This window comes from Aristolochia californica, unplaced genomic scaffold (genome assembly GCF_029961685.1).
Source record: "Aristolochia californica isolate CCGP_79_NKW_82.1479 unplaced genomic scaffold, dmAriCali1.0.hap1 SCAF_2, whole genome shotgun sequence".
NCBI classification, from domain to species: domain Eukaryota; kingdom Viridiplantae; phylum Streptophyta; class Magnoliopsida; order Piperales; family Aristolochiaceae; genus Aristolochia; species Aristolochia californica.
The window spans coordinates 46,244,832-46,263,186 of record NW_027181881.1 but is presented as its reverse complement, the minus strand read 5'-3'; the positions used below and the strand labels follow the sequence as shown (position 1 = coordinate 46,263,186).

The 18,355-nt window shown below is 36.8% G+C and overlaps 3 protein-coding genes across 3 annotated transcripts; all 3 read right to left on the bottom strand.

Moving 5' to 3' along the window:
- Positions 1-530: 530 nt before the first annotated feature.
- On the bottom strand, positions 531-7,005 carry LOC137956034 (acyl carrier protein 1, mitochondrial-like). Its single transcript, XM_068803327.1, has 2 exons — positions 6,764-7,005; positions 531-850 (listed from the first exon to the last, which is right to left on the bottom strand). The coding sequence occupies exons 1-2, from the start codon at positions 6,974-6,976 to the stop codon at positions 674-676; spliced, it is 390 nt and encodes a 129-aa protein (XP_068659428.1). The 5' UTR covers positions 6,977-7,005; the 3' UTR covers positions 531-673.
- A 928-nt stretch (positions 7,006-7,933) lies between these two features.
- LOC137957002 (metal-independent phosphoserine phosphatase-like) lies at positions 7,934-9,794 on the bottom strand. Its single transcript, XM_068804695.1, has 7 exons — positions 9,662-9,794; positions 9,406-9,529; positions 9,263-9,313; positions 9,052-9,162; positions 8,821-8,952; positions 8,624-8,699; positions 7,934-8,320 (listed from the first exon to the last, which is right to left on the bottom strand). The coding sequence occupies exons 1-7, from the start codon at positions 9,691-9,693 to the stop codon at positions 8,106-8,108; spliced, it is 741 nt and encodes a 246-aa protein (XP_068660796.1). The 5' UTR covers positions 9,694-9,794; the 3' UTR covers positions 7,934-8,105.
- A 3,779-nt stretch (positions 9,795-13,573) lies between these two features.
- On the bottom strand, positions 13,574-17,997 carry LOC137956579 (pentatricopeptide repeat-containing protein At1g80270, mitochondrial-like). The gene is made up of 3 exons (XM_068804121.1): positions 17,841-17,997; positions 16,353-16,953; positions 13,574-15,145 (listed from the first exon to the last, which is right to left on the bottom strand). The coding sequence occupies exons 1-3, from the start codon at positions 17,873-17,875 to the stop codon at positions 13,898-13,900; spliced, it is 1,884 nt and encodes a 627-aa protein (XP_068660222.1). The 5' UTR covers positions 17,876-17,997; the 3' UTR covers positions 13,574-13,897.
- Positions 17,998-18,355: the final 358 nt, after the last annotated feature.

Sequence of the window (18,355 nt, the reverse complement as noted above, 5' to 3'; positions counted from 1 at the left end):
TTATTAATTATAAAAATGGGTTAATTTTTTGTAAAACTGAGTTGACCCGGATTAACTCAGTTGAACTCGGGCGGGTTTGGTTCAAGACTCAGGCAGTGGTTTAATTTTTTCTAACTTAGGAAAAATTATATCACTGTCTTCTTCCTCACAACGACAGGGGCTCTTTGATGGAGGTGGCACTAAGACGGAGACGGTGTTCGGGGTTGGGAGGTTGGAAGGTAGAGCGGCATACTGCAACAGAGACGCTAGGACAAACCAAGATGGAGGTCGAGAGGGAGAAGCGAGCGGGAAAAAAAGAAAAAAGAAATCGACCTCCCGAGATGCGTCCCACTCGTTTTATCCGAATGATTCACAATATACTACTGAATCCGAAATCCCGAAATTAAACTGTGGGTGTTATCTTTGGATTTATCTGATTCATCAAAATGAATCAGGCACTGGAGTTCCACTATAAACGGGATTTCTGCAACCTTACAAATGTAATTCGATCGAGTTGGGATTGAGTTACGCAAGAACCGGGGTTTCCGAACAAGCTCAAAATAATTTTCTATTCATTACAAAAAACACAGGTTTTCTTAATCTCTAGCAAGAAGAGCTAAGCAGTCCCAACCTTGGTTGGTTGAGAACATGTCTGCAAATCCCAAAAAGTAGAACAAGCACCTTTATGCAAAAATCAGCCGGCCATAGGATGATTAGATATATACTCAATTGCAAGACTGCAGGAATCAATCTTATCAGCCTCCTTGTCAGGGATCTCCAGCTTAAACTCTTCCTCCAGGGCCATTACAATTTCAACATTATCCAAGCTATCCAACCCTAAATCTTTCTGGAAATGGACATCGGGAGTCACCTGAAACAGTGAAAAAAAACATTTATATTAATGGCAAATGAGTTGCTAAATTGGCAACAGAAATAATATATCAACATTTGCTAGGAATTTTTTTTGGTGGAATACAAGATCATACATATATGGTGAGAATACAAGAAATATGAAGATAAAATACCAAAGAAGCCAAATTTTGAAAGGCCAGGAGAAGCAGGAAATGTCATACGGTAAAAAAGACAAGGGTGTTCAACAACTAAAAATAATAAAGCCTTTGCCCTTGTTAAGTGCCCAGGATATTTATAAACATAAAAGTTGTAATTTGCTGAGGACGATGATTAGCGTCATCATTAAAGCCTCATCTCAAGCTATGGCTAATGTATGCTGCACAAATTTGTTTAAACTATTCTGATCCATCATTTGTTATACCTATTGTTAGGTTAGGCTTCTTCAATTCTTTCCCAACTACAACCATCAATGCCATTTTCAGGGTAAGACTCTTGTTGGTCCATCAACTGACATCTGATAAAACCCTCCCAAGTGATTGCATTACTTAGCACACATCCAACGCAATGAAATCATCGCCAAGGGGCCTTTCATAATTTCTAGTCAGTTGGTGTCACTTCAAAGTATTCAACTTTGACATTCCATTTGCTTCTTTGGTTTGTATATCAATGGAGGGGCACCATGATTTGCATATGATATGAAAAAAAAAAAACATTCAGAATGATGAAGCTTTGGAGTCAAAATGACAACTAGTTCGCCTGAATATAAGAATGAAAACTTCGTGAAGTTAAAATTCCCATATAAAGAGTTGCGCATTGAACTTTTGAAACCAAACAGATATGCTGTACGAGTCAAACAGTGATACTTGCCCAATCAATAAAAATGTCAAAAATCACTCTAAAATAGAAGAAATATGATAGCACCATGAATAGCAGAAGCACAATAAGACCATGCTACAGAAACATGGTACTTGAATCACCGATCTTATAAACATTACCAGCAAGTAGTAGCACATATTAAGGGTCAATTACACAATTAAGATTCCAAGGTAGAGAATAAGAACTACACAATGAAATAAATACTTTAGGGATTAAAAAAGTGAAATCCAGTAAACCCAAAACTGTGAGAAGGGAGAAAAATGAGGTCTTCCCACAGAATTCTGAAATGATCACATATTCATTGTGGCTCCACAATGGCAAAAACAAACGGGAACTATTTTTATCAAAGGCCAAAATTTCAAATATCTGACCCTTGGCAAATGCCACAATGGCCAAGGTAAAGAAAAGTACATGGAAGAAAAGAGAGAGGGAGAGAGAACAAATCTGAAAGGAAGTAAAAAAATTATTAGCTAAAAAACTAGTAGACATTTAGAGAATAAACCCTATAAATAAGGAAGCACTGAAGTGCTTTGTGAGGAAGGATGAAATTTCTTGTTTTTGCATACATTATTTTTTGTCCAGCAGCACAGTTCACCTTCACCATTCCATTTAAAAACAAAAAAGAGATCAATGTGCATTTGAAGCAGAACATCAAAACAATGTAGAGCATAGCTACAAGTATTATATTTATTGTTATCCATCCAATCACAGGAAAATGAAAACTACTGACATGTGGCTATTACCGATATCTAGAGTCCAATTCAGTGGGTTTCCTAAATTTAGGGCAAGTTTATGAAAATGAACCATAAGTATTTTATAGTATTGAACGAGTATCCAGCCCACAAAATGCTTGAGCTTGTGGCCCAGGCCCACATTTATGCAAAAGCATCAGAAGATCAAGATTCCTGAGCAGTTTTATCTACAGCCAGAGAGACCTCGACATCATTTTTGGAACATGTTGTGTGTAACTTAATGCCAAACTTACACATATTTCTGTAGGAGTTAGAACTACAAAATCAAATTTATGTTCTTGGAAAGATTGAATCCATTTTTTTTTTTAAATTTAATGCAACTATGACTCGAATTCGAAAAAAGTTAGAGAAGAGTCGGTTTATTCTTTACAAACATATATTACATGCAACGTTAAGTTGATAAACTCCACACCCCCCCCCCCCCCCCCCACACACACACACACACACACACACACACACACTCCCCCCCTCATGATCCCTCTTTTTTTTTAAACCCCCCCTCATGATCCCTCTTTTTTTTTAAACCCCCCCTCATGATCCCTCTTTTTTTTTAAAACCCCCCTCATGATCCCTCTTTTTTTTTAAACCCCATATCACTTTTTAAACTATTTGTGATTATTATTGTAACAGTTATTCATGCATTTCTAAGGTTCTAGTTTTATATTAGCTAGTTTCATGCAGATGATACTACATCAAGGTTCATATGACCTTTTCTCTTTATGTATTTGTTAAGAGACACCCATGTGTGTAGGGGTGGCATGGCTAGTAAATAAAGAGAACTTTCATAAAGATGGCATAGAGTTGTAATTATGCAAGTTGGTGTATGTCCTGTTATGTCTTTTTCTTTTTGAAGCATGTAACCTTAAGGGCATTGTAATCATTGTAAACACCTTCACACAACTATAAACAACTATAAATATAGCCTCAAGGCATGAGGTAGATCATTCAAGTCTTTTCCTCTTGGCTCAAATTCGTCCATACACCTCTATCTCTTTTCCTCTTCCTGCTCTCCCATAGTTTCCTCTCTCCACTATCCCAAGAGCTAGAATTCATCTTTTCTCTCCTTCCCTTAAGATCTCTTGTGTTTATGTGTTGTTCCTAGAAATCAACATAGTATCAGATCAGGTAAAGATCTGAGATGGTAAAGGAGAAAAAGGGAGGAAGAAGAAGAAGGAAAAGATAAAAGAGGAGTTTCTTGTTTTTTCTTAAGTCTTTTTTTCCCAATTTCATATTTTTCGTTAGATGTTTTACTCTCTTACCATAAGTTTCTTGTTATATACCGTTGGAAAAACCTTTGAGTCTAGTTTCTAACTCAAAAATAATCGTTGAAATTAGATTTTTCTAGAAAGATAAATTGACATCTGAAGCACCAAAAGTCAAACAACAGAAAAGTTTTGTGTAGCAATAGAAAACCTCAACTTCCTAAACGGTTTGTACGAACATTACTGAGGATTTATATTGAGAATTATATCTCAAAAGAAAGCTATGTGAGTCTACTTTCTATCTCAATAAATCGTTCCTCAATCTGATATTTCTAGAGAGAGATATCCACATTGGAAGAATCAAAGATCATGTTGGTTTCCTGTTGCATGCAAATATCCGAATTTACGCCGAATTTTTTGTTTCAGTTTTTTAGTTGCTAATCTTGGTTGAGTTTCCTATTAGTTTTCAAAATCTAGTCAAGATTTTACCAACTTGTGTATCTTTCCTTCCTTAAAAGTTTTTTGGTTTGATCTTACATTATATTAGTTTCCTTAAGAGAAGTCTTTTCCATTATGAGTTTAATTTCCTTTTTGACAAAGTCTGAAATTTTTTTATTTAGAAAGTTTTGTTTCCTAATTCTAGATTCCAAATAAGTGTCCTAAATTTCCCTTATTCTAGAATAATCTTTTGAATATTTTCTTTGTAAATTGGTCAAGTTGTGTTAAAAAGTAATTGCTTTATTTGATAAGTCTATTTTCAGAAAGTTTTTATTATTATGTTCCATCTCAAAACTTTCTTATTGGGGTTTTTTAAAATTTCTTTAATCATCAAGTTCATAGAGGAATTATTTTTTACCTCCCTCTGGAGTAAAACTTGGTCACTTTTTATCCATCTATTGGTCTAAAAGTGCCTCCTTCTTACTTGAAAGTATGCAGAGTTGAATTGTGCGCCTCCTTCCATTTGAAGTATGAGAATTGTTATCTTTTAATTCACACCTTTAATTCCTCAAAGTACTTTCGTCAATTTGTTTTTGTTAAAATCACTTCAGAGTAATATCTATAGTACTACTACCTAAAAAGTATAGGAGTGTGCCCAACATCCAGCTTGAGCCACGTTTTTTTATTATTCACCCAAGAAGTGTTTTTTTTGTTTGAGATACCCTTAAAAAGTGAGTAGTCTTTTTGTTGTGTCCTAAAGTTGGGATGGTTTTTCGCCTTTAAAATTGAACAGAGTGTGTTTGAAACTATGACCGTTTTGACTGGTGTATGGAGCTTTGTCGTATGGCTAGGAGTGATTTTTCTTCTCTCACCATTATGTTATGCAAGTTGGGTTTCTTGGTAAAGAACAAAGAGATCCCCAACTTGAGGGAGAAAAGTAGAAGAAGAAGTACAAAATAGAGGTAACCAACAATGGAGAATTCCATGTGTTGTGATAATCAAGTTTTATGTTACTAGAATATCCAAGTAAGGGGAGACAAGATGAGAACAAGATGAAGAGTACAAGCAAGATGTGAACAAGAAGAAAATAAATCAAATCAAGGCAATCAAAATTTCTGTTTCAAGCACACAAGTTTCTTGACTAAGATTATTTGCAAGTGAAGTTAAAAACACCAACTTGAGGGGGAGTGTTAAGAGACACCAAATGTGTTAGGGGTGGCATAGCTAATAAATAAGGAGAACTTCCATAGAGATAGCATAAAATTGTAATTATGTAAGCTAGTGTATGTCCTCTTATGTTTTTTTTCCTTTTGAAGCGTGTAGTCGTAAGAGTATTGTAGTCATTGTAAACACTTTCACACAACTATAAATATAACCTCAAGGCATGGAGTAGAGCATTCAAGCATCTTCCTCTTGGCACAAATTCGTCCATACACCTCTCTCTCTTTTCCTCTTCCTTCTCTCCCTTGGTTTCTTCTCTCCTCTCTCTCAAAAGCTAGATTTCATCTCTGCTCTCCTTCCCTTGAGATCTCTTATGTTTATGTGTCGTCCCTAGAAATCAAAGTATTACTTGGACATAATTTATTATCTAGTATTCATATTCTTTACTAAATAGTTTCCATGATGGTATAACTGTTATAGATATAAGATATCTCTTTTAACAAAGGAAGATTAAGGTGAATATTACAAGATTCTTGTACTAAAGACATTATGTCATTTTGCCTCAGCTTCGTAGAGTTTTAATGCACATTTTACGTTTCCATTTTCATAGAGACCAATACTTTATATTTCCTTGATCCCTGAACCTATCCAAACCAGCAAATACACCAGAGGAAGAGAATATGTACAATAGTATGCACAGAAAACTGGATCTCGTGAACGGATAATTTTTAAACAAATGGAACAAAATAAGCATATTTAAAATGCAGCGAAAATAGGTTTCAAAGAAATGGAATGTGTTAAAGATAGAATAAATGCAGTTTAGTTAGATGCGTTATCCCCCTTGATAGGACAGTACGGAGGAGGTGGATTTATATAGCTGAACTCGACATAGTTGGGATAAAGTTACATTGATAGTGTAAAAAGAAAACTTGACACGAAGTGGATGGAGATATTCAATCTCCAAAGAAGAATCATGCGATCATCAAGGAAGTTAATAAAATAGAAAGAAATTATAGTCAAAATAAAGTAGTGTGAGAAATAAGTTACCACAATTTTAGCTGGGGCAGAACATAAAAACCATGAGAAAGTATCGAACAGAAAGGAATTTGAGGAGAAAAAAAAGGAGATCTTGAATAAAAAAAAAAGTCACAAGTAAAAAAAGCAATTGCCATACAGCAATGAGCATTGAAGATATAAAGGCAGGAATAAAACCATACAAATTGAGGAATTTGACGATAGAAAACAAAAAGAAAGAAGACACCAATGCTGTATAGAGCCGAAATTTTTTCAAGTGGCATTTTTTGAAACGTAACTTTGTTAGCAACGTGACACAGATTACGACCCATCAAAATGCGGGAGTTGCAAAATGACATATATAAGTTATAAATTTTTAGAAACTTGTCGAATATGGCCAAAATAAAGAGATCAAGGGGACTCCTCATCATGAATTATGAAAAGAAAAATCAAAATGTGAGCTCTTGAGGACTGAGATAAAGAACTAACCTTGGAAGGATCGAGTTTGGGGAAGCTCTTGACCACGGAGAGCACTCTCTCTTTCACCTCTTCCTTGTCGAGATGATCGTCGCCGTGCGAAGACATTGACCGAATCCAGCTGCAGAGGCTCCATTGCTGAAGGCTAAAAGTTCGATCTAGGTCAAGGTTATGAGCTTGAACGGGGATCCGAAGCCGGCCCAGGATTGCAGCTCTCAACGCCATTCTCTCCTAGTCACCGCGGTGTGCAGACGAGTACTTCCTGATGAGTACTTAACTGTTAAATGAAGGGTATTTTTGGAATATAATTAATTTGTTGGACATCCCAGACGTACCCTTAGACCGTGAAAAAACGTTTTTAGTAGTGGCACGCGTTACATAAATCGGGGCACCCAACCTAATCTAACGAATGGGAACTTGTTAGGGTTTTTTAAAGGTCCAATTGAATTTAGACCAACTCATAGACTAATGTTACATTATGTACGTTTTAAGGTACCTAAACGTATTAGAAAAATTCAAATACCTTAGTAACATCATGAATGTGTGAGACAAAAATCAAATAAATATGAACTAATCAAGTTTTTAATCATTTAATTTAAATTTATGGTTAAATTAAAAAATAATATACATATTTAAATTAATGTTCATTTTCCCATATATTTCTTTTTTGATGTATGGTAATAAAAGTCCAACATTGGTTACCAATATTCTTAATCAAAATTATTTTTAATTTAATTTTGCTCTTTAATACTTTAGATAGTTATGTAGGTGCATAATTTAGTTGTGTATCACGTTCTGATATCCTTTATTATCTAACTTATCCACTGATAGAGGGTTCGACAAGGCATTGAAAGGCAATAACCTATCGTGTTTGACTTCTTAACTGGGTTTCAATATGGACCCCATGGATTTGACAAAAGATAACTATAACATTTTTAACTACTAAAATTTTGTCGTAATATTTCCCGTAAGTTCAAAATTATATAGGCTCGAAAAAATATGATTAATTTAAATCAAGATTAAAGTAGTTGATTTAACCAAGTTGAACTTGAACAGAGGTGTATTTAACACGATACTTTTTTTTTCCCATTAAATGATTTTTCTACACCAAAAGGGGTCAAATTATTTACCATTTCTAGAATTTTTTATTCACTGATGAATTTTAAAATATATATTTGCTAATTATTGATAAAGGGAGCATCTATAGATGATATCAACATAATCGCACACAATAATGCAGCCACCGCCATGCATGCATATTTAACATCGAATAACAAACATTCTTATTAACATCGAGTAACAATCCTTCCTCTCCGGAACCGGCGATCCCTCCGACGGAAGAATCGGAGCCTTTTCAGCACTGTGAGTCACCATTGAAGCCGCGCTGGAGGAATCCGACCTCATTGAGATGGCTGACGTCGCTCCATGACTTGAACGCCCATTTCTCTTTGGAGAGGTGAAGGACGTTGATGGAGGCATTCAGCACCTTCCCGGCCTTGGCCTCGCGAGTCAGCGCCATGTAAATCGCTCTCAGCACCCCGCCGTGAGTCACCACGATGACTTTCTCGCCTGTGTCGAAGAAAAGAAAATCAGTGGACTCGGTGAGGAAGACCAATATTTTTCTTCTTTTCACTTGGGAAGTGGGTCAAGTTTGGGATGGGATAGATTCCGGACAGATTCATGTTCCACTTTAATATGGAGTCTAGATTCTAAAATAGAGTTCAAAGCATTAGAGATGACCTTCTATCCATTATATCAGTGCAAACGCATATCGGTCACATCTATCGCACAAATCAGTCTGTGCCCTTAAAGAAACTACTATATTTCCTTAATCTTTGTACTAAAGCATTTTTAATCTAACTTCAGTTTCACCTTTGTGCCTTGAAGCTATTTCGTAGAGAGCAGCGAGAGATCTCTCACAGAGCCGGTTAAAGCTCTCTCCTCCACCCTGGCAAGTCCAAGAAGGAAAAAATATATTATTAACTTCATTAACTATGATTAATATTATCATTATGCAAGATAAAAATGAAAAGCCCTGTAAGGAGGAGGAAGGAGAAGAGAGAAGTTACAGGAATCTCGAGATCCTTCTCGGGAGAGAAAAATGCATGGTAGGCCTCAGGCTCCTTCTCTTGAATGTCAGTCCAATACAGACCCTGTAAGCTTCCGACGTGTCTTTCTTTCAGTTCAGGCACCTCGATCACCTGCCGCACCGGAAGCTCGATCATTAATATTCTTCAAAATTTTAGAATAACAGGAATTAATAAAGTAATATTGACAGAGATGGAATTAAGAACTCTTACTTCGTGAACATGGCACATCTTGGCGATCATCTCAGCTGTGTTCTTGGCTCGCTTCAGATGTGAGGAGTAAATGGCTGCCGGCTTCGTCTCTGTCGCCAGCCTCTCCGCTATCTGCATTGTTTTACGATAGTATATATCAGAATCTGACTGTCCGTTTTCTTAAGAATCTTTTTAATGTCGGAAAGAAAGCGATGGGGATTCCAGATCGTACTGCGCCGGCTTGTTTCCATCCCACTTCGTTCAGGTCTGATTCCAGCTCACCCTGAACCGATATACGATGAAATCAATGTTAAACCGTAGGCTTTTGTCACATTTTGACTATACTAAGATCAGTCAGAGGAACAAAATGACTACCTGAATCCTTCCTGAACAGTTCCACGTAGTTTCACCGTGCCGGACGATGACTATCTCAGCGACGTCGTGAGGAATCTCAGTTGGAGCTTCAGTCTCACTCGCAATGGCAACCAATGGGTTGATTCTGCAAATCAAACCAAACCCATTAAGATAACAACGTTTGATCAGCCAATACCCATTTGCAGAAAACGTATTTCAAACATGAACATTAAAGAACTTGCTGATACAGAAAAAGAAAAAGTACTCATGCCCTTACGCGGGCTCGTTGGAGACGAGGCAAGTCGCCATTGTTAGCAAAGAGAAGTGACTGAGCAGACTCTTGTGAAGAGTAAAGAGAGAAAGAGAATAGAGATATCGAAAGAGCGAAGCTGATTCCAATTTGTGAGGAAAACCAGTCATGTACCCAGGTATTTATAGATCGAAAAGTGCTCCCGCGCCGCCCCCAATAATTGACAGCCCGTTGTTTTCGACAATAATTAAGAATAAAATAAAATCGAAATTCATTTCTCTTCTCAATAATTGCAGAAAGAGGAGAGTATATTGGGTGATTTCCAGCTACTTAAGTAATCCAAAGCTTCAGAACAAACGAGTGGGCGACAAACTGTGCACTGATTCCAACTTTTGGGCTGAAATTTATACTCGCCAAGATAATAGGGAGGCATAAGGAGAGACCACGTGTACTACCTCACCTCCCTCAACGTGGGTTGCCGGCGCCTCCCTTAATCATGGAGGTTCGGTGGGTCTTCCGTCTGCAAAAGTTCTCGCCACGCCACCACGAATCTGCTGTAGTTGCCACCTTACCCTCTCTGTTTTCATATGATCCATTTTTCTATTGCTTAAAAGTTTAAAAAAAAAAAAAACTATTTCATGTTACTTCTGCGGCGTGATTGATGAATCATTTTTTGGATTGATCTCGTTTCGATGACGGAGACAGAAGAAATTGAGAAATGATTCATGAGATCAATGGAGTCCATGATAACTGATAAGTATGGTCATTTTTTTCCTGTAATCACAAAATTTTCAAAGGAAGCACCTTATCGGTGGAAGGAAGATTAATTGCCTTGAAGGTGATGTGATAGTTGGTTTGCTCTACCACATGCTTACAAGCAGGCCACCCAGGCTTCTCGAGACACGTAGTGAGGTGTGATGGTACTTATGGTTGTCTATTTATGTGGGGGGTGGGGTTCGGGCAATGCATGACTTCATTGCAGTCATTGTATCATGTGATCATTGGTCACAAGTTGCTCAAAGTCTCTCTTATTTTATTACCTGTTTGAGATCTTTTTATATCAATTATGAGGAAGTATTGTTTTAGTGTATTTTTTTCTAGGATTGCTTGATGGATAATTAGGCACTTAATTATATTTAAGAGATATTTTAAAATATAATAATGTTAATAAAATTAGAATATAAACATATACAATGAAAGGAAGGGTAAATAACATATAAATGAAGTCATATTTACTTGAAAAAGTTTAAATTAAAACAACACATAATGTAACAACAAATACAAAGTTAAGACATCATTGTACACATAATAGTATGTACACACTATCTCTGGAATTTACTTCTCCACTAAGGGTGTGTTTGTGTCAACAGAAAAGTATAAGAAAAAAAATCATAGAAAAAATTTCCCATTAACCAAATTTTCCCTCTTGATTCTTCGTAATATCTCTTACCTTTAAGAAATATTAAAAAGGATAATTTTTTTTTATCACTGACCCCTTACTTTTAACCTTATTTTTTATTATTTATAAAAAATCGATTTATTTCTAGTTCAAATACAAACACCAAAAATAATTTTCTCATGTGGCAGCACAACTCCAAGAAAACTAATTAAAGAGCATTTTTTCAATAGGAAAAAAATTTCAACAAAAAATTAGTTGATTTTTCCAATGTTTTATTTTCCTTTGGTGGCACAAACAATCCCTTATGTAGAGAAGTGTTAAATTTTAAAACCTATCTCACTACATATTTTGATAGCAAGACATATAATTAGCTAAGGAATTAGAAATGAATGCTATTTTTAATTTGGAGCTATTTAATAAATAATTTGGAAGAATGAATAATTTTTTCAAGATTCTAGATTTGTAAAGATCTTTCGGTAGGTGGCATCAAACCTAGCCAATTCGCGAGTGGCTCGAGCTCGGCTCGGTTCTGGCTCTATTCGATTCGATTTATCTGGATTTTGATCCGAGTTCGAGATCGAGATAAGACTCATTTGAGTTAACAAGCCAAACTCGATCGAACCATGGTTTCGATTCGAAAGCTCGCGAGTCTACTCGTTAACGGGCTTGGGAGTCAGGACCGGGACCTAGAGCAGGAGTGAGAGCAAGAGCGAGGGGAGGAAAAATTCTTCCTCCCCTCATCACTGTCGAGCCCTTGCCGTCCGCTGTTGTGGCTACCTCTGTCATCGTTGACAGCTGCTCGCCAACCACCTTCGCCACTGCTTGGTTCGATTTCTTCCTCCCCTTGTCCGCCTACGTTGCTGCTTCCATCGCCACTGCCTCTATCGCAGCCATCAGCCCCAACGACAGGTCCTCGCAGACGCCGCTAGACACCCTTCCCTTCGCGTCGTTTTGATAGAAAACCAGAGACCTAAGTTAAGGGAGAAATGACACATTTTTTACATTTTTAGATACTTGATGAGTTTTATTACACAAGTCTTACAAAACACCAACATAGAAAGGATATTAATATATTAAATCGGATTTACAATAAATACTCGATACCAATCAATGTGTGCGCCCTTGAGCAAAATGCTAGCTAAAATGGGTAACAATTGCAAGATTGATACTTAAATCATGTTTAATTTCTTTAATTGATCTTTGATTTCTTTTAGGGGAGGTGCAACTTGTTAAGTAGTTCTCTAAACAATTTTTTTTTTTAAATTTCTAATTGATAAGTGTTCTATTCATATTAAGGGCGAAAAAAACAAGCTTGGTTTCCACATTAAATGTACAAAACCATCTAATAGAATCTATGATCTACTGAATCTCTTCATATAATATTCAAATAAAAATCTATTTATTTATTTATTTTCAGTTTGGAACCGTGAGGTTGGTCCAATAAGACAAGACAAAATGAAGGGAATTTTGGCAACATTTATGTGTGTATAAATATATAAAATTACATTTAATAAATAGTATTATGAGCTACATATCAGATACACAATGGCTCTTATTAATTAGAAAGAATATTCAGTGGATCCACCGACCTGGATTCGCTTTACAGTCCACAAAATAAAAGCGAATAAGTGAGATGAATGGGCCCATGTTTTTCCTAAAAAAAACTGAAAAAGGTACAATGGGTCATGGAACATTTGATGAATTAGGTGGCCGTGGCCCACAATTATTGGGAATATGGGTCCAGTCTCCACTCTCCAAGTGACGCTAGCGTATGAACAAACAATGCCATGTGAGTCACGGGCTGGTGATTGTGAACAAATAGCTCTTATTAACAGATGCGTACGCAATTTTGGGATTGCTGGTTCGATTCAGGCAATCTGATTGAGTTTCTAACTCGCGTATTCTCAAATCTCGTTCACAAACTGCACCGTCAGGGTTGGTTTGGAACCCTAGAAAAGAAAATAAGAATTTAATTATTATTACTCTAAAAAATAGTTAACGAAAATAAAATAATTATTAAATTCTCTTTTTCATTAATTATTTTTTATAACAATAATAATAATCAAATACCCAATTTCTTTTCTTTTCAAACAAAAGGCTTTACTTGTTCATTTCATGTTTATCTGTGGCCATCAAGCAGTTAGAGCAGAACCAAATTGGTCCACCACCTCTCAATCATGGAGGGGAGATGCCACTAATCATATGATGCCATATCATGGTTCTTGGATATAAAGCTCCCAACATATGCCGATGAGAAGCAGCGGATGAAAGTGACGGTAATTCCAGAAAATGTTTTCAGTTAAACACAAAAGCTGCCATTAATGGTCTCATCAGCTTTATCCGTTACCATCATTTGGCTCCAATCGAAGCTTTCTTTTTATCCACAGTCAGGGATTACTTTAACCCTGCCAAACCCGAGTCCAGATTGCCTGTCAACAGAATTTTACAAATTCTGACAGGCCAAAACGTCAGCCAGAGAGAAGAGAGATGGAGGCACTGGTAGGGATCAGCAGGAGTGCTTATAGGCAAATCTACACAGTTTGAGTGAAACATGTATCAAAATACTTGATGCTTGAATTGATGTTGAACAGTAATGATAAAATTACAAAACCATCAGCCAGACGTCATTCCAGAGTGCGGTATTAAAAGAGATTTGTCATGTTTCATGGCTAGCCTAATCTATATGTCTAAAAGAACCCATAAAAGGCCAACAGTTCAGTCCGAGCCCAAGTTACTCCAACATATATGGTTTGATGTCATGCGAGCCGCACACCTGAAGAGTTCACTGATTGGCCATGTACGCCGTTATTTACTTAAGAAGCTAAATTTCACACATGGATCATCAGAAGATGACATTCAACCCTTCACTCAAGCAAATCCAGTACTGATCCCTTCTTCAATCCACTTACTTGAATCAGCATGCCAGCCACCATCTTATTTGGAACAATATTATCTGCTTTCATTCTCTCTCTGAACCCATAGGCAGGAGCCTTTGAATTTACATATGCCTGAAGGAGTGTTTGATACTGCTGCATCCGGCCCACATAACCTGCCTGTCTCAATCTATGAAATATCTTCTCAGCGTTATGAATGTCACCCCGTTTAGCATATTGGCTCAGTACTGCCATATAGGAGCTATATAGTGGCTTTACATTGCTATTCTGCTCACTTGCCTTCTGCAAAATTGAATCTGCCTTCTCCACTTCCCCAGCTTCTACATAGAGCCTGACAAGAGCATCCCATGTGTAGGGCCCAATCTGAATCCCAATGTCTGACATTTTCTTCACCAATTCTTTACCCTTCATCAAAAGATTGTTATTAGCATACACCTTCAACAGGGCTGTATAGTATTTTGTAGACGGCTTGAATGATCTCTGCATCTTTTCAAACACCGCCTCAGCTTTGTCTACTTTCCCCAACTTTCCCCAAGCTTCAACTGAAGCAAGACACTCACCCAAACGAGCCGATGATTCACACACCTTCCAAACACGTTCCACATCGTTAGCACTCCCAAGAGTGGCATACAGATGGAGCAAATGAATGCAAGCTCCACGATTCTCTTTCAGGTTGTCACCCTCCATCTCCTTCAAAATCTTCTCAGCTTTCTCACGGAAGCCACCATATGCATAGTATTTTGCAATAATTGATTGGGCATACAAGTCGGGCTCCATCCCCTCAGCTTTCATGGTCTCAACCACCTGCTCCATTCCATCTATGTCATTAGCTCGGCCTTTGGTGTCAATCAAGAGTTTGTATGTGAACAGCGATGGCTTTACATTTTCCTTCTCCATCATCAATAAAACATCTGCTATTTTTTTCTTGTCTAATTTCTTATACAGAATCAGCAGCTGATTGCAAGAAAATGTTGTTAAAGGAAAGCCCAAATCTTTCATCTTATTAAACACCTCCTCCGCTTTGGTGAGGTTTGTTGTTGCAGAGCAGTTAGCGAGCAAGGTTCTATAAGTTACTTCTCCTCGAAAAGACTTTGGAATTTTTTCTATGAACTTTTCAGCTTTGTTGATGCCATGTACTTTAGCAATCAAATCCAAGCGAGACGCATAATCTCTCTCTTTATGCTCCAGTTGCTTGTTTACTTCCAACCATTCTAAAAGCTGCAGAAAATATCAAACAACATAATCAAAATACCAAAAATTACAAAGCTATAAAATAAGAAATATATGAAACCAAGGGAATCGGAATCCAGAAGAATCTATTCAACCCACACAGGTTTTTTTAAGAGAATATCCAAAGATCAACGTACAGAATCATAAAGCATGTATACAAAGAGAGCTGTTCCTGGATTTACATTTCTAAATTCCAAGAGAGAGATACAGTCTCTCATTTCAGCTTCCACAGAATAGACTCAGGCTTGACTACTGTCTTCTAACTAGTGAGGAAGCAGTTTTGCAGTAAGACACAGATCAAACATTGTAAAACCTTGACTTTCAAAAAAAAAAAGCAAAATGAGGTTATTGCATAAAGAAAGTGAATCACTTATATAAAAAGATTGTGAAAATGAATTCTACTGTGATCTACTTTCTCAAGAAAAGCAATTGTTTATTTTGTTTGTATGTGTGTCAACTTGATCCTGTAGAAAGTCCAGTGGAAACTCTAGATTCAATTGATTATTTTTTTAAAATTTGAGCAGAGGCTACCAATGAAATTACATTAAACTCTTTTTAAATCACGCTTTCTCTCATTTAAGCTTGAATGCAAGAAAATAAACTTCTTGGTGAAGGAGAATCCCTCTGAAGCTTAGAGTAAATTTATACATTTTTTAGGTGTCGATACTCTAAGAGTATAAAAATTCTCTAGTAATTTTCATGTGTGCTAACAGGCCCTCTTCAAAAGTAGAGAAAGATTTTGGAGTGTTAAAAAATAGAAGAGCTTCAGTCAAATACACTTTTAGTACTACAAACTGAGTGAACCCAACAAGTAATCATGTCAATCAAAGAAACACATAGCAACAGTTAAATGCCCCAAACTCAGAGAAGAGATCCTAACATTATGGTTCAGGTCAATTGAATCAATAAAACAAATAGAAATAACAGTTATCAAATAGTTTTTTGTTTATTTTTGTTATAAGATTTAAAGCTCAGACAAGATCAAAAGTTATGATATCCTTAATCTGAGATGAATTTCCATACAAGGTTAAAAACAACAATGAATCTTCCTAACTAGTGTTATTCTGTCTATGAAGTGATAAATAAAATTTATTAAAACAAGAGATAAATAAAGTGGCATGGATATGAATTGTTTTAAGCCTGAAAAGATATTGTTATTTTATTTTGTTATCCAACAATTGTAGAGAAAACAAACCTGTAAGGCCTTCAAAAACATCTTCCGTTTCCGCAGATTTAATATGGTAGCGAAAATTTCAGAGCGTCCCAAACTGTTTCCTTCTGCAGCCCACTGATCAATAGCTTTGGTTACACCTTGCCGAGGTGCACTAACAATCACTTTGAACAAACTTGACACTTTCTTTTGAATATCCTTGCCGGCCGGAGGGTCCACTTCAGCATCTGATAGGACAAGGCCACTTTGAGTGGTTTCCAATGTATCTGCTTCAGGTTCATCATCAGAAAAATGTGATTCAGAGATTAGCTCCTCTGGCTTTTCTTCAGATACAGCCGTCTCTACTACATCTTCAGCCTCTGAAGAGGTCTCCAGCTCAGAGAAGCCATCATCTGCATCCTCCTCATCACTACTCTTAGCACCTGCCTGTGAAGAAAGAGTTTGCGAGCCCCCATAACTTTTTTCACGAAAAGTAGAGATGTGAGAAAACCCTCTACCAGAGATAGTTTGAACAGATAGAAAATGGGAATACCCAGGACTACCCAGGTCTTGCCCTAAACTATCACCAAAGAGATCTGATTTAGTATAAAATGCTTGAGAAGCTCTGACACGATAACCTTGGCTCCTGACGATGGAACACACAGTGTTAGTGCCATTGGAGATCTTCAGAGTACACATAACTAAAAGAATGATAGATAATTCTGTGAAATCCCATGTAATTTTTTATTTATTTAAGCTATTCAATGTTTGACTTTGACATAACTCCCCCATTCATCTTAACAAAAAGGGGCATAACAAGTATCACGTCTGTATCAGAATTGAAAAACACAAAAGGAGGCTGGACAGATGCTCAAGAACAAAAAGTTCAGGAAGAAACTGCTTGCACGTTCATGCTAAAAGCTTTTACTTGTAAGGGTTCTGCACAACAAGCTTAGAAGGACAAAGTCTCTGGCACAAAAATGGAATTGAACAGAAGACTGACCAAAAATATGCAAATATAGTTTAAAGTCTTCTGTTCATTTCCATTTTTTTTATGAAAAAGAAACTGTATTTGGGTCAGAAATATGCAAATATAGTTAAAAGTATGACAAAATAACAAACAGCATGTTAATGGAAAATTTATTTCAGAAAAAGAAAAAAAATATTAATGCAAAAGCATTTAAAAAAACATATTAATGCAAAAGATATACTTAAAAGCCGAAAAAACAACAATCCTTCTTACAACAGTCGTTCGAAACAAGAATTACATAGTCTATAAAAGGCAAAAGTACAAAAACGAAATGTGTCTTATAATAAAATGTAACAACTCGAGCTGAAACACTGTGGGACAAAATCAGAATCGGCTCAGAACAACTCACAGACAGGAACACAGTAGCAGAAGCATTTCCAAATAAAAAACATTCAGTAATGTCAACCAAAGACGAATCGGCAGTGTTAGACACAAAACGCAAAAACGTAAAAGTTGAGTTTTCCCAGCACGTCCGGCAAGAAGTGGCCGTGTAGATGCGTTACCTGAGCGTAGCAGCGGCTCTGCGGAGTGACCACATGATGATTCAAATGAGACTAGAAGAAACCAAACACCTAAACGTTAAACTTTCAAACACCGCCTGCCGCCAAACTGGTACAGGACATCCTCATAAACCCTAAAAACCCTAAGACGGGCTGCGGAGCTCACTTCGGAGTTGCGAACGTTCAATTCAATTTTAGTTTCTTAAACCTCGAGAAGCGGCTGAGATCTCTGTAAGACGATTTTACTATGAGAAGCTCATAAGAAATGCTTAATGCTCCTGAAGTCAAAGATTAATTGGGACCGGCGAATAGAGTTAATTAAAACATAAAAAAACTAAGTAGCCGGTCAGGAGGTTTTGAATCAAATGAATCTAAAGATAATACCCATAGTTTAATTTTGGATTCTATAGTATATTGTAAATCATCCGAATGAAGCTAGCGAGATACATTGTGGGAGGCCGAATTTTTTCTTTTCGTTTCCGCTGGCTTCTCCCTCTCGGCCTCCCTCTCTTCTCCTG